The sequence below is a fragment of the Gymnoscopelus braueri genome (assembly GCF_963280865.1).
Source record: "Gymnoscopelus braueri genome assembly, chromosome: 24".
Lineage (NCBI taxonomy): Eukaryota > Metazoa > Chordata > Actinopteri > Myctophiformes > Myctophidae > Gymnoscopelus > Gymnoscopelus braueri.
In genome coordinates, this window is record NC_137626.1 from 12407894 (window position 1) to 12430378 (window position 22485).

The 22485-nt window shown below is 41.0% G+C and overlaps 2 protein-coding genes across 2 annotated transcripts; both read right to left on the reverse strand.

Annotated features, from left to right (window-relative positions):
• Positions 1-1419: 1419 nt before the first annotated feature.
• Positions 1420-9332, reverse strand: LOC308080722 (dynein light chain Tctex-type 3-like). The gene is made up of 5 exons (XM_080422675.1): positions 9185-9332; positions 8445-8486; positions 4676-4799; positions 3930-4007; positions 1420-2554 (listed from the first exon to the last, which is right to left on the reverse strand). Exons 1-5 carry the CDS (start codon positions 9209-9211, stop codon positions 2481-2483), a joined length of 345 nt encoding a protein of 114 aa, XP_080278801.1. The 5' UTR covers positions 9212-9332; the 3' UTR covers positions 1420-2480.
• A 2697-nt stretch (positions 9333-12029) lies between these two features.
• LOC308080699 (tubulin alpha chain-like) lies at positions 12030-22220 on the reverse strand. Its single transcript, XM_080422646.1, has 4 exons — positions 22165-22220; positions 16578-16800; positions 15320-15468; positions 12030-13257 (listed from the first exon to the last, which is right to left on the reverse strand). The coding sequence occupies exons 1-4, from the start codon at positions 22165-22167 to the stop codon at positions 12277-12279; spliced, it is 1356 nt and encodes a 451-aa protein (XP_080278772.1). The 5' UTR covers positions 22168-22220; the 3' UTR covers positions 12030-12276.
• Between the last annotated feature and the right edge of the window lie 265 nt (positions 22221-22485).

Below are 22485 nucleotides of genomic sequence, written 5' to 3' on the forward strand. Positions count from 1 at the left end.
GAGGTCAAGCCCGGAACGCATCTGTGTCATTTTAGATTTCTTCGGCTATTAAAAAATAGCAGATATACAAGCTCATAGCGCGGCACTCGGTGTCGCGCTATGAGCTTGTAGAGCTGCTATTTTTTGTGCAAATCGTGAAAATGTTAATAATTTTTTTTTTAAGCGAACCTTTGTAACTCAAATCTTTGCTTCTGGGGGATTCTACAAATGTCTTCTAAATCCTAACAGTTATGTTGCTGTAATATCAGTGGTTCTTAAACTTTTTTTCATGTCAAGGACCCCCCAAAATTATATGTATTTGGCCGCGGACCCCCATCTCGAAAATATTTTGTTCCAGGGACCCCCCAGAAGCAAAGATTTGAGTTAAAAATGTATATATATATATTCAAAGATTTGCACACATTTTCACGATTTCTTTTCTCATAAATAGCAGATATACAAGCTCATAGCGCGGCTATGAGCTTGTATATCTGCTATTTTTTAATAGCCAAAGAAATCTAAAAATGACACAGATGCGTTCCCGGTCTTACGGTCAAGCTGCTTCAAATGCAAAGTCTTTTTTTTTGTTATCCTCCTTACTTGAAGCTTGTGAACTGTATTTACAAAGAATAAAGTGTTATATTAGTATATTAATCCCAGGTTTTAACAGTATTATTATTATGTATATGATGATGAATTCTTAAGAGAAATATTTTATGAAAATATATTTCCCAAATTGAAATGAAAAAAAAGGGAGAAAATCAAGCCATTTTCTATACCTCTGCTGTCGGGCAGAACCCAGCTTAGCTGGTTTTGTCAGAAGCGCTTTTTAATACTTTTCATTGGTTAAATATTTTTTTAACAAACACACAGACGTAAAGGGTGTTCAATAGCAATGATTTATGGAAAAAAACAAATTCAAACGCGTCAAAATTGAGTTTTCTGCCCGACAGCAACGATATGCATGTTGACAAAATCTCAAATGAAATCTAGAATGTTCCATTCAATCTTATTCCAGCCTTCTGCTTTCCCTGGTGTAAAGTAACCAAGTGCATTTACTGTAAAGTACTGTAATGTTGAGGTATTTTTTTACTTTACTCCAGTATTTTTCCAGTTTTCAGTACTTTTACTCCACTACACCTCAAAGGCAAATATTGTACTTTTACTCCACTACAATTATTATTTGAAAACTTTAGTTACAAGTTAATTTGTAGATTATTATTACAAACCCTACATTAACCACTTCAGCCCTGTACATACTTCAGCTACGCATCGCGTTGTGAGCTTGTAGATCTGCTATTATACATTTTATACATATGATACCTTGTGAAACACAATTTTGCATAATGAGTGCTTATAGAGTATTTTGATGCTAATACAATTCTGAAACAGATTCGTCTGGAACCAGGCTGGAGTAATATTAGTTCAAAACAAATGACTCACACAAAGAGGATTGTTTTCAACCGTTTATTGCCTCCCATTCCTGTAACTAACTTTATAAAACCTAACTAACAATCTTTTCAACATGGCACAACAGTATGCAATGGCACTAACCATCTTTTCAACATGTCAGTAGTGCATGATATAATGCATTGGTTCTCAAAGTGGGGTCCGGGGAGCCCCAGGGGTCCTTGAGGGAGTTCCAGGGGGTCCCCAGCTAAATGATGGGATAGTGAGGAACCAAATGGACCATTATGGGTTTGTAACTCTTGAGAGTCGGGTCCATTTGGTTCCATTTGTACACTCTCAGAGTTAAATTAACATCGATTGTACAATATAAATTGAGGTCCCAGAGATAGAAACGCCGTTAAATGGGGGTCCGTAGCCTAATGCATGTCAATCTGGGGGTCCTTGAAATTATAATGGTTGAGAATCACTGCTAGAGCCGTGAAAATCTTCTCCTATGGGGGTCCCTGGCATATCTTTTCAAATGGGGGTACGCGGGCTAATAAGTGTCAATTTGGGGGTCCTTGACATGAAAAGGTTTGAGAACCACTGATATAATGAACAGATGACGAAATACTTAATAAGTGCACTAAAACCGTATTGTTCACTGATGGAGGCCACATGAATGTAACTCAGAATATAACTTCCATAATGGCCTTTGATGCAAGCTTTTAAAGCACTGCGGTAAGAAAACATCATCCTTTGAATTGGCCATTTCTTCCCTAGCAACTCCTTTCGGTTAACCTCAAAGCAACCTTGGTTCGTCTCTTTACACATTCATGATTACATAACCAGAAAGAAGGAACCAAAAGAAGAAAAAAAAGAAATATAAACACAGCATCTCTCCTTGAACTGTCTCTGGGTAGTTTTAGGGTATAAAGAGAGGACAGCCAGTCAACAAGATGTATGTACTGCAGAATCTGTGGCACTTGGGGGCCCCCTGCTGGCAATGGGAACGCATTGCATTGTCTTTGAGCGGTTTGGGTGGGTTGTGTATGTATGTGTGTGTGTGTGTGTGTGTGTGTGCGTGTGTGCGTGTGTGAGTGTGTCCCCTCCTATGCTACTGCCACAGCGAAGACACTAACCACACAGTACATAGTACGGTTCTCCCATCTTACTGTGCAGCTTCCTGGATGGAGAGAAAACAAAAAGAGAGAATATAATACAAGTCCATGCAACAGCTTGACAGAGGTCAATGACGTTTCTCCATTTTTCAAACATTGAAAACACAAATCCTCTCTTTCTTTACGAAACACATTGCGTTCACCAGTGGTGGAAAAACTACCCAAGTAAAAGTATCAATACTGGAATGTAGAAATACTCTTGTTACAAGTAAAAGTATTAATATTGCGATGTAGAAATACTCTTGTTACAAGTAAAAGTCCGGAATTCTAAATTTACTTGAGTAAAAGTACAAAAGTAGAAAGTACTCATTGTGCAGAATGACCCATTTCACACAAGATTTCAAATGTGTAAAAATCTTTCGAAAATAGCAGATCTACAAGCTCACAATGCGTCACGACACATTGCGAACATGCAGATCTGCTATTTTCAAATGGCCGAAATGTATATAGGGGCTGAAGTGGTTGATGTATGTTTTATAATAATCGAAATCTAGTAACTAAAGCTGTCAAATAATTGCAGTGGCGTAAAAGTACAATATTTGCCTCCGATGTAGTGGAGTACATTGTAAAAGTATTGAAAATACTCCAGTAAAGTAAAAAAAAAATCCTCAAAAGTATACTTAAGTACAGTACTTGAGTACATGAGTACATGTACTTAGTTTGTTCACCCAGGTTTTTAATACATTGGTTGAAAGCAGTCTGTGCTGAAATCTTGTAATTATTATCACCTGTTTTCTAATATATTTTCTTAGCCTGTTTGTCGGTTATTGCATTGTTGTTTTGTTTATGTTTTGTGTTAACCCATTGAGACCGGGAACGCATCTGTGTCATTTTAAGATTTATTTGGCTATTCAAAAATAGCAGATCTACAAGCTCATAGCGCGGCACCGAGTGCCGCGCTATGAGCTTGTAGATCTGCAATTTTTGGGAAGAATCGTAGATATATATAGTTTTTTAAAGCGAACATTTTAAACTCAAAACTTTGCCTCTGGGGGGGTCCCTGGAACAACATATTTTGAGATGGGGGTCCACGGTCAAATGCATATCATTTTGGGGATCCTTGACATGAAAAAGGTTTGAGAACCACTGATATTATAGCAACATAGGTTTAAAAAAAAATGTTAGAAGACATTAGAAGAATCATCCAGAAGCAAAGATTTGAGTTACAAATGTTTGCTGTAAAAAATATATATATTCAATGATTTGCCCAAATTTTCAACGGTTTTTCAAAGAAATTGCAGATTATACAAGCTCATAGCGTGGCACTCGGTGCCGCGCTATGAGCTTGTAGATCAGATTTTTTTTTTAAAGCCAAAGAAATCTGAGAATGACACGGATGCGTTCCCGTTCTTAATGGGTTTAAAATGGGTCGTTTCTCACCATCTGTGGTGGTGTCCCAGTAGCAGGAGTTGGCCGCATGGAGTCCCGCACCACTCTTCTGCATCACAGCGCACGTCACTGCAGTCACAGAGGCGCCACATGTCACATCAACCACATCTCACTCATAAGGCATATTACATCATGCATTGAAAACAAGATTTAAAATAAACATTAAAAAAAACACATCAGGAAAGCAACACACACACACACACACACACACACACACAATTGATTTTCCTGAGGAACAGGGACGCCATTTGCAATTACTATGGCAGAAGTGTTTACAAGTAAAAGTCCGGAATTCAAAATTTAATTGAGTAAAAGTACAAAAGTATTGGTATCAAAATGTACTTAAAGTACCAAAAGTAAAAGTACTAAAATGATTGAAAATAGCAGATCTACAAGCTCACATTGCGTCGCAGAGCTTGTAGATCGGCTATTTTCAAATAGCCTAGGTATAAAATAGGGCTAAAGTGGTTAATGTATGTTTTATAATGTAATCATTTATATCTGCAAAGTAACTAGTAACCAAAGTTTTCAAATAATTGTAGTGGAGTAAGAGTACAATATTTGCCTCTGAGATGTAGTGGAGTAGAAGTAAAAGTATAGACAATTGGAAAAGTAAAAGTAACTCAAAATTGTACTTAAGTACAGTACTTGAGTAGATGTACTTAGTTACTTTACACCACTGCTTAAGACCCACTCACTCTCACTCACACACACACACACACACACACACAGCATACCGATGTACTTGTAGGCCTTGGCCAGTTTGACCAGCTGGGCGAGGGACACCTCCACGATACCGGCCGTCCATTTGTTAACCAGGTTCTGGTTGTAATCTACCGCACCTATGATGTTGTCAATACACTGCAACACACACACACACACACACACACACAATTAGAACAGTGGTTCTCAAAGTGGGGTCCGGGGACCCCCAAGGGTCCTTGGGAGGGTACCAGGGGGTCTCCTAAAGCGTCACAATCATTTTAAACCCTTTACCCATATTTTATACTTTGCCTATTTAAAAATAGCAGATTTACAAACTCACCGAGTGCAGCGCTATGAGCTTGTAGAAATCTGCTATTTTTTTTTAAATCTTGATAAAGTGTGCAAATCTTTAAATCTTTATATATTTGTTTTAAAGGTGAACATTTTTAAAACAAATCTTTGACTCTGGGTCGTCCCTGGCACAACATATTTTCAGGTGGGGGTCCGCGGCCACACACATATCAATTTGGGGGTCCGCGGCACGAAAAAGTTCGAGAACCACTGGTTTAGAACAGTAGTTCTCAAAAAAATTGCAGATATACAAGCTCACAGCCCATCACTTAGTGTTGGCAAGCTTGTACATCTGCTATTTAAAAACATCATGAAAGTGATTTCTTTTTTTTCCTTATTTTTTCTTACACATATCTTCTCTTCTGGGGGTCCATGGCACGAAAAAGTTTGAGAACTATTTAGAAGGCATTTGTAGAATCGATTTATTATATTAACTGATATTAGAATTAATCCACTAAGACCGGGAACACATCTGTGTCATTTTAGATTTTAGCTATAACCATTATTTAATGTTCAAGTGGTTAAGGTAAAATAAAAAAAATCACAGAAAGATTTGGCGGACCCCTTGAAGTAACTCTGAGGACCCCCTGAAGTAACTCTGAGGACCCCCTAGAGGTCCCGGAACCCCCTGTTGAAGACCTCTGGGTTAAAGGGACAGTGCGTGTATTTACAGTCATGTGGTAGTCACTGGTTGTTGCAAAGCACCTCAGGCAAATCTCAAAGCGTCAATAAAGCTGAGCCTCACTTGTGTTTGGCTACTGATACTATTTATAGCTGTGTGTGAACAGAACAGAACACATCATAACACAACATTACACAATATAATAAGAACAGTGGTGGAAAAAAAGTACTCACATTTTTTTACTTAAGTAAAAGTATCAATACTGCAATATAGAAATATTCTGGTACAAGTATAAGTCCGGAATTAAAAATGTACTTGGGTAAAAGTACAAAAGTAAAAGTACTCATTATGCAGAATGTCCCATTTCGCAAGTTATAAAATGTATAAAAATCTTTTGAAAATAGCAGATCTACAAGCTCGATGCATTGTGAGCTTGTAGATCGGCTATTTTCAAATGGCCGAAATGCAAACAATCAAAATCTACAAAGTAACTAGTAACTAAAGCTGTCAAATAATTGAAGTGGAGTAAAAGTGAAAGTACTGAAAATTGGAAATACTCCAGTAAAGTAAAAGTACCTCAAAATTGTACTTAAGTAGAGTACTTGAGTACATTTACTTGGTTACTTTACACCACTGAATAAGAGTTGATCTGCAAATGCTCTCATTCCAGATATTGATTCAATTAATGGACCAACATTATCCGACATCAGCTCCTATGCGAGAGGAAACTCTGCTGTCTGCAGTGTGCAACAATAAAGGAATAGTTCACCCCCAAAATGACTTTCTTTTTGCTATCGATTAGTCCAGGGGTCTTCAACGTTTTCAGGGCCAAGGACCCCCTAGCTGAGAGAGAGATGAAGCCGGGACCCCCTCTGTATCGTATAAAATTGTGTTTCAGATTCAACATTTTTAGTTTACGTGGTCTGCTCTTTTTTCCCCCTCTACACCTATGCCTTTTTGCCAAAAATAGCAGATCTACAAGCTCACAACGCCTCGCAGCGCGAATGGAGTTCTCCTCAGAAAAGGGATGCTAGGGTTCAAGTGGTTAAGGTAAAATTAAAAAATCCTATCACACAAAGATTTGGCGGACCCCTTGTAGTAACTCTGAGGACCCCCTGTTGAAGACCTCTGGATTAGTCACCCCATGGAAACTTGAATTCATGGACATCTTTTTTGTTTTTGTCGCATTCCTAAGCCAATCATTTGATGACCGGCGGCAGCGGTTCCGGCAGGAGACACAAAGAGTCTCCTTTGTGAGGTTGAGGCGTTGTGAGCTTGTAGATCTGCTATTTTCACAATCTTTGCCTATTTCTTATTATTTGACAATTTGGCCAATGTTTGACCAGTTAATATCTGGATTTTTTGGATGTTCTCAAGCATGCGTAGAGGTACCAGAATCAATTGAAAAACCTTTTGTAGCAATGTTTTGGGAGGTTAAGTGATGTTATTTCATATAATGGCCCTGTCTATTTCTCATAAAAAGTGCTAGTTTAATATAAGGCTGAAAATCACCACCTCAGAATTAAATAATATGGGTAAATTATACATTTCCTGAATCCTTAGTGTCATGTCAGTATTCCAGTTATTGTGGTTTGTGCCTGTTATGTTTCTTGATGCCACAGGACTAAAAGAAAATATATGGTTTAGGTGAAAATGGTGGAAACATTTGTGCTATTAAAGGTTTAAAGAGCTCCAGTGACCACTGTACTTGTCATACATATTCACAAAAGGGCTTGAATGAAAGCTTAAAGTGTCCCCTTAAAAATGACACCAAACCATAGAGTAAACAATATTTAGAAATGTCCTGAACATGAGCCAATACCATTACCAAGATATGCACCTGCATTCTAAAAGGCAGATTTTCAATGGGGGAGGGTAACTTTAGCAGCTGATAACACTAATTTAGCTGTGACTCAGGAAGGGTTATCATACAAAAATAGTATCTACAGACATAGCCCTAGAATGTCTGTCATCTTACATACATTTCATGCATTTCAAATATATTGTATATAATGTATGTAAGATCACAGACATTCTAGGGCTACTACAGACATAGAGCTTCTCAAAAATGATAACCTTTGCCACCTTGACTGAGACCGACATCTCGTCTGGCCTAGCTGTAGAATACAACTCTCGTAGACGTATTTATAATTCTGACGTTTTCAATCTACGAGAGTTGTAGGGTTCACGCCCCATGGAGACAGGGACTTTCTGCACTATGCCCCGTAGACACTCCAAACATGTACAAATGTAAAATAAAGGTGCTTACCCCCACGCCACAAATGTTTACTGTCTCTACGCGGTAGTAGTTTAATGTAATAATCCATATATTTCAATAAAGACGTGTTTTAATGCCCTCTGTGGCCGAACGCCATTTTTTCACCCTCGTTTACTTCCTGTTTACATTTAGTGTAATTCCGGGTTTCACCGGATGCGCCCGTCACTACCCGTCACTACCGCCCATTGGTAACTTCCGACAGAATCAGCCACAGACGGCATTAAAACACTTCTTTATTGAAAGATATGGATTATTACATTAAACTACTACCCCGTAGCGAGAGTTAACATTTGGCACTTGGGGGTAAGCACATTTATTTTCAATTTGTACATGTTTGGAGTGTCTACGGGGCATAGTGCAGAAAGTCCCTGTGTCCATGGGGGGTGAACCCTACAGCTCTCGTAGATTGAAAACGTCAGAATCATAAATACGTCTACGAGAGTTGTATTCTACCGCTACGTCTGGCCCATGGACTTGCACTACAATGGGACAGCACACAGGCATCACGACCGTGATGACACACAGCTAAAATGAACATGTTAATTAATACCTCTTTAACGGTGTTACTTGCGTCGTCGGCATTGAATGAGCCCTGCAAAAAAAAAACATGTATGAAATGATGATAATAATAATAATAATAATTCGTATATATTAGCCTAGTTGGATCATAGCTGTATTTTATAGTCTGACTTTTTCAAAAATCGATCGTCTGTCATCATGACCGTCATGGTTGAACTTCAAGATAGTGTTTGCACTTTCTCCCTGTATCGCCCGTACATATACATTAACGTTCAGATTTGAAATATAAAGTGCTTACCCCATGACCACGGATGTTACAATTATGTTCGGGCCCTCAGAAGTACCCTTATCTTCCGTATTGTTCAATACGAAGCATTTTAATCCGATTGTTGGCCATTTTCTTCGCATTTTCTCCACGTGCTTTCAATTGCGAGACCCTATCGGTTGGGAGGTGTATTGCACTCTGATACATTATCACTCATATGAGAAAATGGTCACCGATCGGATTAACTTGCTTTATATTGAACAATACGGGTACTTCTGAGGGCCCGTATAGAATTGTAACATCCGTGGCCATGGGGTAAGCACCTTATATTTGAAATCTGAACGTTTACGTAGACGTACGGGCCAAAAAGGGAGAAAGTGCAAACACTATTTTGAAGATTATCCAAGACGGTCATGGCTGATGACCAAGGTTCTCTGTCTGACCACATAGAAACATGTATTATGTCCATGTTGAAAATGTAACTGTATTAAACATCCAATTCAAACCTCATCGCTGGGATGATATTCTTCCATTCTGTCTCTAGTCTCTCCAGGGTTCAAATGAAAACCAGTAGGATTAGAAGTAGCTTGTTGCTGTTGTTGCTTTAGATTCCTGCTGCTAAATGATCTGAAGACAAAATGTTATGCAGATGACTTCCTGATCGATAGACGCTGCTGGTGTTGCCAGACTTTTGCGAGAGAAATAAGCAACCAGAGTCTAGGAAAACGAGCCCAAAAAGAAGTGACTTTGTGAAAATAGCAGATCTACAAGCTCACAACGACACGACTACAATGCATCGCGATCGCGACGCGTTGTGAGCTTGTAGATCTGTTTTTTTTTTTTTTTTTTTTTTTTTTCAAATAGCATTTTTTTCTTTAAATAGCAGATCCTGAGAAATAAAATAGGTCATTTTTGCAACAAAGCTTGTATGGGGGGGGGGGGGGGGGGGGTCCATGACACAAAATATTTTTAGATGAGGGGGTCTGCGGACGATTACATATTAAATTGGGGGTTCCTTGCCATGAAAATGTCTGAGAACCACTGGTTTAGATAATAATGTAACACTTTAGAAGCAAGCCTCAACAACCAATTTGCAGGCTCAACAAAGGGAATGAACTCGTTCTCATGCTATTCAACAAAAATGTGGAATGCCCTACCAAAAGGAGTAAAGGAGTGTAAAACCCTACTCACTTTCAAATCTGCCCTAAAGATACACCTTCAGGAGGGCTGCAATTCGAAAATGGCCCCTGTCTAACCTACCCCCCCCCCTCCCCATTTTTTCTTCTCTTGTAGGCCTACATATTTTCCCTCTTCATACCAGTAACCTGTAAGCTGATTGTATGACGCTCTGTATAGTAGTGTGTATATCTGTCTGTCTCTTATATGTCATCATGATTTGTGTGCATGGGGATCTCATCTTAAACAAGCTCAGTGCTTAATGAGTATTCCAGTTTAGTAGACCTTGTATTGTGAACTTGTACTTCCATGTACTGTTGTTCTCATGTCTTACTAAATAAAGTACATCAATCAATCAATCAAGCCCAAATAAGTAACTACACTTTAGAAACAAGCCCAAAGTGGCTTATAATAAGCGGACATGGCAACACTCACTCCTGGTGTTAGGAGAGGTCAACGACTGGTGGAAAAAAGGAGAAACACGTTCATGACTATGATGTGTTGATGCTGCCCCCTATCGACGCGTTTGGTTTTCACTGTCGTCTGCCCCTGTTTATTTACAGTGGTGGGAAAAGTACTCACATTATGTACTTAAGTAAAAGTATCAATACTGCAATGTACTCTGTTACAAGTAAAAGTCCGGAATTCAAAATATACTTGAGAAAAGCACAACGCGTCGGCTATTTTCAAATAGCCGAGGTATAAAATAGGGCTAAATGGTTAATGTATGTTTTATAATAATCATTTATATCTGCAAAGTAACTAGTAACTAAAGTTTTCAAATAATTGTAGGGGAGTAAAACTACAATATTTGCATCTGAGATGTAGTGGAGTAGAAGTAAAAGTATAGACAATTGGAAATACTCCAGTAAAGTAAAAGTACATCACAATTGTACTTAAGTACAGTACTTGAGTAAATGTACTTAGTAACCACTGAATAATGGGAATTTCAATCACATTTTGAGATCAACTTTAAATGGTGTTCACTGTTCATTGCTCAAAAACGTTTCACTGCATCTTTGAATCAGACAGTTCCAGTGAGGGCTATAGGTTTGCAGTTAGTTGGGTGATCTGTCACAGCTGGCTCCTTCGTTTTGTCCGGCAAACTAAAATTGTTCAACAGAAGTTTATGTTATGAAGGTTTTAAAGGCTTTTAAAGAGTTGAAGGTAAGAATGTTACATTTTCACATTATTCTCTTATGTCAGTAGGGGGCGTCCTCTAACCATTGCAGTGGTCCAACACAGACACTGGCTGCACTTGCTAGCTCAAAGATGCTGCTATGTCCTTCAAAAGGTCGAAAGAATAAGTGATGTTTTGGGTTTTGCTAAAAGGTTAAAGGGGCCACACCATGAATTTAATTTTTTTTTGGGGGGGGGGGGGTATTTTTTGGGCTCCCCAGTGTCTCTTGTACCCCAAAAAACAATTGTTTTTAACATTCAGTCATTCATTCTCATTTCAGAGATTTTCAGAATGGGCGTGTCTGAACAGGCCATTTCAGAATGGCAATGCAAGTGACATCACTTGCCTTGCCATTGCATTGATGATGGCCAGACAGAATTGCTCAGTAGCCCTAGCCTGGTAAACCCCCCTCCCTCCGGAAATCTCATTTGCATTTGGTTTCAGGAAGGAGGGTCTGGGATTGCTCACAGAGTAAAGCTGCCCGAACCGCTGCGCATACGAACCAATCAGCGGCTGCTAGGGGCGGGATCATCCAATCACCTGCCTAGTAGCTTGAAAAAATGAAACTCCGTCTGTCATCGATTCTGCGCCCGGAGTCTCAGATGCAAGTACGCTGTGAAACAAAATGTGTGTCGCAAGCTTCTTCCATTTGACGGAGTGAGGTTACAGTAGCCCCCCCCCTGCCCAAAAGGACGTTTTGGTATTGCAGCTGAAAGAGAGACATGGGGAGTGACACGCAGCAAAGGTCGTCGGGATCGGGACTCGAACCCGTGACACGCTGCCTGGCCGCATTGCAGCCTAGGTGCCCGGGCTACAATATAGATATTTCACAAAACAAAATCACTTAGTGGGGAATTACATCAACTTGTCCTAATGGCACCCATTTCAACAACTCCTTGCTAATGATAGAACATTTATCACTTGATTCTACACAGATTCTGTTGATTGATTGCTGATTCTACAACAGTAACCCAGTGAAAACACAAGTCGAACAATTGCTTGAAGTACTTTTCTTTATTAAAAGGGTGGGGGCAGGAATGTGCTTCTTAATAAAACATGTCCGATCCATTACAATTTGTGGGGGGTGTTTAGCCTTGTGCTATTGAATTGAACATCGTAACACAATGTATTGAGGGGAAAAACGGCGAAATGAAGACAACACATGTCAAACTGGGATAATAACGTTGACCTTGAAGAACTTGGATATCATGTACACCGCCTTGGAGCAAACAACAAGTACTTCTAGTACTCCTCGCCTTCCTCCTCCTCTCCCTCTCCGACACTGTCGGTGCCCACCTCTTCGTAATCCTTCTCCAGGGCGGCCATGTCCTCTCTGGCCTCAGAGAACTCTCCCTCCTCCATGCCCTCGCCCACGTACCAGTGGACGAAGGCCCTCTTGGCGTACATGAGGTCAAACTTGTGGTCCAGGCGGGCCCAGGCCTCGGCGATGGCCGTGGTGTTGCTCAGCATGCACACGGCCCTCTGCACCTTGGCCAGGTCTCCTCCGGGAACCACGGTGGGCGGCTGGTAGTTGATGCCCACCTTGAAGCCCGTGGGACACCAGTCCACGAACTGGATCGTGCGCTTGGTCTTGATGGTGGCGATGGCCGAGTTGACGTCCTTGGGCACGACGTCGCCTCGGTACAGCAGACAGCAGGCCATGTACTTGCCGTGGCGGGGGTCGCACTTCACCATCTGGTTGGCCGGCTCGAAGCAGGCGTTGGTGATGTCGGCCACGGAGAGCTGCTCGTGGTAGGCCTTCTCCGCGGAGATGACCGGGGCGTAGGTGGCCAGAGGGAAGTGGATACGAGGGTACGGCACCAGGTTGGTCTGGAACTCTGTGAGGTCCACGTTCAAGGCGCCGTCAAAGCGCAGAGAGGCGGTGATGGACGACACAATCTGACCAATGAGCCTGTTGAGGTTGGTGTATGAGGGGCGGTCAATGTCCAGGTTCCTGCGGCAGATGTCGTAGATGGCCTCGTTGTCCACCATGAAGGCACAGTCAGAGTGTTCCAGGGTGGTGTGCGTGGTCAGGATGGAGTTGTAGGGCTCCACCACGGCCGTGGACACCTGGGGTGCAGGATAAACGGCAAACTCCAGCTTGGATTTCTTCCCGTAGTCGACGGAGAGACGCTCCATCAGCAGGGAGGTGAAGCCAGAGCCGGTTCCTCCACCAAAGGAGTGGAAGATGAGGAAACCTTGGAGCCCAGTGCACTGGTCCGCCTAAACGAAGAACAAAGAGTTGATCAAGCTCTCGCCTCTCCACATTTTCTACATGTCATAACATCACTAGTATTGTTTTTGTAATTAAAGAGTGCACAATGCCAGGCGATGACCATATTACTACATTAACCCATTGAGGCCTGAGGTTCCGATTCTCCTAAACGGTTTTCTGAAAAACGTATGTTTATATATCAGTGGTTTTCAAACTTTTTCATGTCAAGGACCCCCAAAATGATACGAATTTGGCCGCGGACCCCCATCTCAAAATATTTTGTTCCAGGGACCCCCCAGAAGCAAAGATTTGAGTTAATGTTCGCTTTAAAATAATATATTCATATTCAAAGATTTACACACATTTTCACGATATTTCAAAAATAGCAGCTATTTTTGAACAGCCAAAGTGTAAAATAATGCTTTTTAGCTCAAATCTAAAAAAGTGACACAGATGCGTTCCAGGTCTTAATGGGTTAAAATGTGACTAAAACATCTACTACTGTATGCCACGCCCCCAAGACAGCATTCTTCATGTTATTTTTTTTCTCTGATAACAAAACCTATTAAAACCTTCAAATTACTGTTGCCTAGTTTTGTTTTTTTAAAGATTTTTTGGGGGGGGGCTTTTATGCCTTTATTTGACAGGACAGCAGGCTGACTGGAAATGGAGAGAGAGGAGGGGAGTGACATGCAGCGAACAGGGCCGGCCCTAGGATTTTCGTGGCCCTAAGCAAGATTTTTTGGGGTGCCCCCCCCCCCCCAAACACCCCCATTATAAAATCATTATGTCATTTTTTATTGCATACTTAAATAATAACGCTAGTTGTTGGATAGGAGATACAAGACATAATTACAATATGAAAGTGTTTTTTGTGGCCCCCTAGTGGTTGTGGCCCTAAGCGACCGCTTATATTGCTTATGGCAGCGGCAGGCCCTGGCAGCGAAGGCCAGTGGTGAGCTGTGGATTTTTTTGAGCTATGGGGGCTCTATTTTATGATGTCCACGGCGCGCGCACGTGCACGCGTGCGGGGCATGTGCACATAGCCACTCAGCTCAGTGCTAGTTGAAACACTGTATTCAACATGTGATTATTAATGTAATCATATTTCTTATTATTGTGTTGCATTGTTAATTTGTTGTTTTTATTTTTGTTTCAATTAATTAATTATTTTATTTTCCTTTTAGTTTTTATATAAAAGCCCTTTACTCACCCACACAAAAGTAGTTCAAATAAATCAGACAACTTGTCTTTGTCTTGTCTCAGAGAACTGGGTCCCCTGGGAACCTTGAGAGGCTATTGTTTAAACTTTAAGGTGTTAAAGACCGCCGCTGACGGTGCGCGCTCGCGCGTGCATGTGGAGCATGCGTGAGCCCCGAACCCCCATAGTGTCAGAGCTAAGGGGTCGCCGACCCCCTGAGCACCTCCTAGAGCTCACCCCTGGCGAAGGCCGTCGGGATCGGGAGGCAAACCCGCGAGGCGCTGTCAGGCTTCATTGAGCCTATAGGTGACTGGACCGCTACGCCAGCGATCCGGGCCTACTGTTGCCTAGTGAACCCATTTAAGACCTGGAACGCATCTGTGTCATTTTTTGATTTGAGCAAAAAAGCATTATTTTACACTTTGGCTATTCAAAAAAAGCAGATCTACAAGCTCATAGCGCGGCACCGAGTGCCGCGCTACGAGCTTGTAGATCTGCTATTTTTGAAAAATCGTGAAAATGTGTGAAAATCTTTGAATATATTATTTTAAAGCGAACATTTCTTAACTCAAATCTTTGCTTCTGGGGGGGGGGGGGGGGTCCCTGGAACAGAATATTTTGAGATGGGGGTCCGCGGCCAAATTCATATAGTTTTGGGGGTCCTTGACATGAAAAAGTTTGAGCACCACCGATATAGAAACGTAGGTTTTTTTTCAGAACACTGTTGGGATTTAGAAGACATTTTGTAGAATCGGCTTCAGGTCTCAATGGGTTAACGGAGGTACACAGACACCCCCAGGGAAAAAAACACAACACATACTAACACACAGAGGCAGGGGCGTACAGCACGTACATTTGGCATGGCTTACCAGCTTACGAGTCCTGTCCAGAACCATGTCGATGATCTCCTTGCCGATGGTGTAGTGACCACGGGCGTAGTTGTTGGCCGCGTCCTCCTTGCCGGTGATCAGCTGCTCAGGGTGGAACAGCTGGCGGTAGGTGCCCGAACGGACCTCGTCTGTGGGAACGACACGGAACGTAACGTTTCTTTAGTCTGCGCGTCGTTCGCTCGAGGCAACGAGGCCAGTCGTATGAATTACAACTGACGCACAACTCTATGGCCGTCACGATTACCAATTTAACTTGACAATTCATTGTCGCACAAAAAATTGCGATCAACGATTTCATTTGTGTTTTTTTTGGCATTGAACGTTGGAACTTGTGAATAAAAACGTCATTTCGGTTTGCCTTTTAGCCTTCGTAATCAAAAATTGCACAGGGCAAATATGACAAATAACTTAAATATACAAAGACATTACTGACATATTAAAAATGTAGAAATAGCAGAAATAGCTGATCTACAAGCTTACAACGCGTGACGCGTTGTAATCTTGTAGATCTGCTATTTCTGCTTTTTTTTATATTTGAAAATGTATGAACACTTTTCAACACGGAAACGATTAGGACAAAATAATTGCGATTATCTCAAATGATCACGATCAGGCGATTGTGTAATAATTGTGTCAGGCCTTAGATCATACATGGGCCCACATGTTAATATCGGAATACTGATATATTATTGATTTCAGCTGTTACAATTCCAAACATGCAAACATGACCCGCTTTAATTACTTCAGTCTATATTAGTAGCTTAATGACTAATATTACAATTCAAGTGTCTTTTTTATGTCCAATGTATTTGTATTTACGTTCATAAAGTAAACATAAGTATAACTAAATGCATTTAAAATTAAATAAAAATGTTACTTTTCAGCATTCCAATTAAAAAATAGCAAAAAAATAAATAAATCAAACACTCACACTTTCCAATTCACAAACAGCAAAAATAGCAGATCTACAAGCTCGTGCGACGCGCTTTGAGCTTGTAGATCGGCTATTTTTGCTACTTTTATGTGACATAGAATTAATTTACGAAAAAAAAGTTAAAATACGGAGATAAGAGGTGTCTGCCTGACAGTATTATGCAATGTGGCCCTCTGGAGTGAGTGTGGAAATATAGTGGCCCTCTCCATCATCAAAGTTGCATCACCCCTGCCTTAGATACAACCTGTAACAGAAATATCTGCCATGGTGAAAAAGCGGCTTTCCTTTTGACCTCTTCTTTACCTATGACTGTTGGCTCCAGGTCTACAAACACAGCCCTGGGAACGTGCTTCCCCGCTCCGGTCTCGCTGAAGAAGGTGTTGAAGGAGTCGTCTCCACCGCCCCTGGTCTTGTCACTGGGCATCTGACCGTCCGGCTGGATGCCGTGCTCCAGACAATAGAGCTCCCAGCATGCATTGCCCATCTGGGTTCCGGCCTGGCCCACATGCATTGAAATACACTCACGCTGCAAAGGGGGGGAAATTAAGAGCATGTTATTGTCTCGATAAATATTGTGCAAATGAGTCAATGTGTACTGTGTAAAGCAGTGGTTCTCAAACTTTTTCATGTCAAGGACCCCCAAATTGACACTTATTAGCCCGCGGACCCCCATTTGTAAAGATAATTAAGCCAGGGACACCCATAAGAGAAGATTTGTACGGCTCTAGCAGTGATTCTCAATCATTGTAATTTAAGGACCCCCCAGTTTGACGTGCATTAGGCTACAGACCCCCATTTAATGGCATTTGTATCTCTGGGACCCCAATTCATATTGTAAAATCAATGTTAATTTAACTCTGAGAGTGTACAAATGGAACCAAATGGACCAAACGGGTCCATTTGGTTCCATTTGTACACTCTCTGAGTTACAGACCCATAAGGGTCCATTTGGTTCCTATAAATCATTTAGCTGGGGACCCCCTGGTATCCCTTCAAGTACCCCTGGGGGTCCCCGGACCCCACTTTGAGAACCAATGATTTATCACACCGTCAGAGCTGGTATGTGGACTTCACTTCACATCTGTCGTCTGCAGTGGTGGAAAGAGTACTCAAATGTTTTACTTAAGTAAAAGTATCAATACTGCAATGTAGAAGTACTCTGTTACAAGTAAAAGTCTGTGAGTTCAAAATGTACTTCAGTAAAAGTATTATGTAAACAAAAGTATTGGTATCAAAAATTGGTATCAAAAAGTATTGGTATATACAAAAGTATTGGTACTTAAAGCATCAAAAGTGAACTGAAATGTTTGAAAATATGTTTATGTTATGTTTGAAAATTGCAGATCTACAAGCTCACAACGCGTCGCGATGCGACGCGTTGTGAGCATCACGCATCACGCGTTGTGAGCTTGTAGATCGGCTATTTTCAAATAGCCTTGGTATAAAATAGGGCTGAAGTGGTTAATGTATGTTTCGTAATGTAATAATTTATATCTGCAAAGTAACTAGTAACTAAAGTTTTCAAAGAATTGTAGTGGAGTAAAAGTACCATATTTGGATCCAAGATGTAGTGGAGTAGAAGTAAAAGTATTAATACTCAAGTAAAGTACTTAGTTACTTTCCACCACTGGTCGTCTGCTATACAGTTACAATACTGGTGGTTCTCTCTCAACCTTTTGAATTTCAAGGACCACCATGACTGTGAGAGTGTACGAAATGGAACCAGTTCCATTTGTACACTCTCACAGTTACAGACCCGTTAGGGTCCATTTGGAACCCTGTATAGGAATCGTTAAAGATGGTTTTGCACTTTTTCCGTTTTTCATGTGTCTATGAGGTTGATAGAACTTCATCAAGCCCCCTGGTGGTGTTTTTATGGTGTTTTATGTCTTCTCCGACTATTTTGAGTTTCTTCCTGGAGGCTGAAACCTTGAGGGTCAAACGTGCCTCCCTCCCCCCTCATTATCATAACACAACAGGTGTGGGCATGAGGAGGAGGAGGGACTAGGACAGGTGGGTGGTGCTAAGGTGGTGGAGGAGGTGCTAAGGTGAGAACCAGGTATACTTAATGAACTTAATGAGGCGTGTCCACATAAAAACGTAATTTTAACACTTTCTGTACAATTAAAAAAAAAAAAAATCTTCCTCCTAGTATAACCATAATACCTGATGATTATGTTTTAGGGGGGGGGGGGGGGTCACTGAAAATCACGGCACCCCGTCTTTAAAGGGAACTGTTCAGGAATCGGACCGTTAAGAGAGAATCCTAAGGAAATGGAATTGTAAAAAAAAATCCTAAAGGATCCCATTCCCAGCCCTACTGTACGTGCAGCCTATTCTATGCCTTGTTCCTTTATGTGAGGTCTTGGGTTGAATTAGTGTGTATTTATGTTGTGTGACATGTCTGTTTTACAGTATGTCTGGCCCTGTTGTGATGTATATGTGAGGGCCACCCATGTCACCGTCCCTGTGTGCCTCGCTATGTAGGCTCAGTGGTTCTCAACCAGTGGTCTTGAGAGCGTAAAATGAAACCAAATGGACCCGTAAGGGTCCATTTGGTTTCATTTTACGCTCTCAAGAGTTAAATCAGTGTTAAACATCTGCATTACTTAATGTAAAAGAAGTCTTACACAATTAGAGAATGTAGAAGAATTGTTATGTTGTTCAACGTTTGCATGTTGTCTCTCCTAATGGTACCAACATCAACACAGCATGGGTGGAATTGTGGACAAAATCTTATTCAAAGATAGCAACACTTTCAAAGTTTTGGGTCTGAGAGTCTACATCTCATTTAAAATGGTGGTCCTGTGGCTCAAATGGCGAATAAATAATGGACCTTGATATGAAAAGGGTTGAAAACCACTGATGTAGGCTACTCATAAACATGAAAAGAACACGTCTAGTTTACAGATATGCTCTCTGCAGTCGTGCAAGAGGAGTTACTACTTACCGGATTATTCTAGCTCAACCGTTGCAAATTTTCTCTTTAGGCCTAACTGATTATTGTAGCAAAAATCTCATTGTGTAAATATTTTGCAGAAGCAGCAATAGTCATCCCCACAATATAGATTTAGAGGTAGTACGTCAAAAATAATGTTTTATTTGATTGTCCATATTGCCCAGCCCAGCTATGATCTTGAATGTAGCGTAAAATCTCACAAATGTCACAAAAATGTGATCGTGAACATAAAGAGTGAACATGTGAAATGCAGTCACGTATAACCCAAACAAAAGACTGTATTAATCCATGTACAACATGTTAAACCTTTCCCCATCTAAAAAGCCATGATGACGTTTTACCTCACAAGTACCACGTCTATCATTATTGTATTTCTTTGACCAGTATATATGTCATATAATCCCATTACGGGATGGGCCACTGAGTGCCGCATGACACAGATGAAATATTTATTCGCCACGTATCCGCTTGCGTATCTTAAAAGGGACTAAAGGAAACATAGACCGCCGTTGTAATTGCATATATATTAGGTCATGTTTAATTCAGGCCACGGGGAGGGACTCATCTGCCAGTCAAATACATGATGCAGGCTGAGTCACCTTGCAGAATTTCCCTGCAGCCGGTGTAGTGTGATCAGCTCGACCCCATCCCCATCCCCATCCCCATCCCCATCCCCATCCCCATCCCCACGCCCATCCCCTCCCCCACAAAATGGACACAGTAGGCTATATAGGCTGTGTCAGCGGATCATGGAAACCTTGTGCTACAAAGAAAAGCCACTCCCTAGTATCTGCCCTACCCCCCACTGCTGATCGGTGTTGCCATGTCTGCTTATTGTAAGCGACTATGGGCTTGTTTTTCTGTAAAGTTGCTTGTAAATTATTGCAGGTTGTTGGGCATGTTTCTAATAGTTGCTTATTTTGGGCTCGTTTTCCTCATGTTGTTTAAACCAGTGGTTCTCATTAAACATTTTCATGTCATGGACCCCCTAATTAATAATATGTATTTGTCCACGGACCCCCCATCTGAAAATATTTTCAGCCAGGGACCGCCATACAAGATTTGCGTTGCAATATTTTCTTGGGGAAATAGCCAATGAATATAGGTATAAAGCGCTTATGTAGCCTATAGTCGCTTCTTTTGGTCTCGTTTTCATAGACCTGGCCGCTTGTTTCTTTAGCAAAATCTGGCAACACTGATAGCTGGCAACACAGATGCTGATAGCATCATCATAATGACACTTTGGTAGAGGTTTGGGCTGTGCATTTACCTTGCTTTGTTGTATCTCCAAATATTGGTGGTGAGATACATCTAAAATAGTTGCTTCGTAGATTAAAACAACAGTTAATCCAACATATCATCCCTATTGACTTGTACTACTGCATGGTGAATACACACCGGACCCAGCACTAGTGAAACCGATCTACAAGCCCGATACGACACGTTGTGAGCTTGTAGATCTGCTATTTTCACTACTTGAAAATATGAAATTTCAGGAAAAAAAAAAATCCTTTTAAAAGTTTTTTTTTTTCCCCCTGAAAGATTTCGATAGATTTTTGTGTAATACAGACAGTATTACACAAACACACAGGTTGTGTATTCTGCCAGACAGCGTTTGTGTTCTAAACCTACACACAATATGCCATCTGTGTTTACAGTACACAACAAAGTGCTGGTGTGGTGGGGGTGTGTATTCACACAGACAGCTGTTGTGTGTATCATTTTGCTGATGGCAAGGTCAGACTCCAGTCTCCCTGTTTTTATTTGTCTTTTTTTTATTTGTAAAACGTTTATACTTATATTCCCATATACTAATGTTAATCGTATCTGTACTCTTACCTGCTTTTTTTTTTTTTTTTTTATGCTATAGAGACAGCCAGCCCCCCCTCCCACCCACCAACAAAGGTCCATGTATCCATCATAGTGTGTGTGTGTGTGTGTGTGTGTGTGTGTGTGTGTGTGTGTGTGTGTGTGTGTGTGTGTGCGTGTGCGTGTGCGCGTGCGTGCGTGCGTGCGTGCGCGCGTGCGTGCGCGGCATCACGTTGCGCCTCTCCTCCAGACAGTTCGTGTAACGTTACATTAACACCCGCATTGATTTTTCCCTCCACTTACATGCATCACCACCACACCGCAAGGACACACGTTTTAAATGAACGCAAAAACGTGATTTAAAAAAATGACTCGATGTTTCACATATTTTATGTTACTACAGATAACAGTACAGTAGTATACAGTAGTAGTACAGTAGTACAGTAGTAGTAGTAGTAGGCCTACAGTAGCCTACATGTAATGTGCTCAGACCATGTGGCTCTATCAAGGCCCTTCTCCAGCCTCTGCAGAGGGAAGAAGACCATTTTATGAGCAGATTTATTTGGCTATTCAAAAATAGCAGATATAGCCTACATACTATAGATCAGAGCTTGTAGATCTGCTATTTTTGAAAAATCGTGAAAATGTGTGCAAATCATTGATATATATTTAATCTTTGTAAAATATGTTGTTCCAGGGACCCCCAGAAGCAAAGATTTGAGTTACAGATGTTCTCTTTAAAAAAAAGGTATATATTCAAAGATTTGCACACATTTTCACGATTAAAAATCAAATAAAATAAATTGCAGATCTACAAGCTCATAGCGAGGCACCGCTATGAGCTTGTAGATCTGCTATTTTTTGAATAGCCAAAGAAATCAATTCCCGGATTGAATGGGTTAGTTAGAATAAGAAAAAAAAAGCATTATTCCTATTCAATAATATAGCCTATGCTGCTATAATAGGACTGATTCTAACTGAAATCGTCCAGGCATCACCTTTTTAACGGCCATTAGTCAAACTAAAACATCCCTACACCACATTTTAGACTTCTAAAAACAGCAGGGCTAAACGTCCCTTCTTGTTTCTATGAAAATAGGAGTTAATTCGCATAACACTCACCATTTTTGAGCAGGTTGTTATGCTTCCCTTCTTGCCGACGTTGAGGATTCGGTGAATGAAGGCTGAATGAGGCTGAAGCGCTCCGAGCAGCCTTTATACACGGGACTCTCTATTTTCTAGGTGCTTCGACCAGGTGGGCGTGGTTTTGAGGTTTAGGTTTTAGGCATAGTTTTTGTGAGGTTAAATTTAGGGTTTAGGGCAGGGGTGTTCAACAGGGGGTCCGGGACCCCTAGGGGGTCCTCAGAGTTATTACAGGGGGTCCACCAAATCTTTGTGTGATATATATTTTTTTTCCTTAACTTTAACCCTAGCATCCCTATT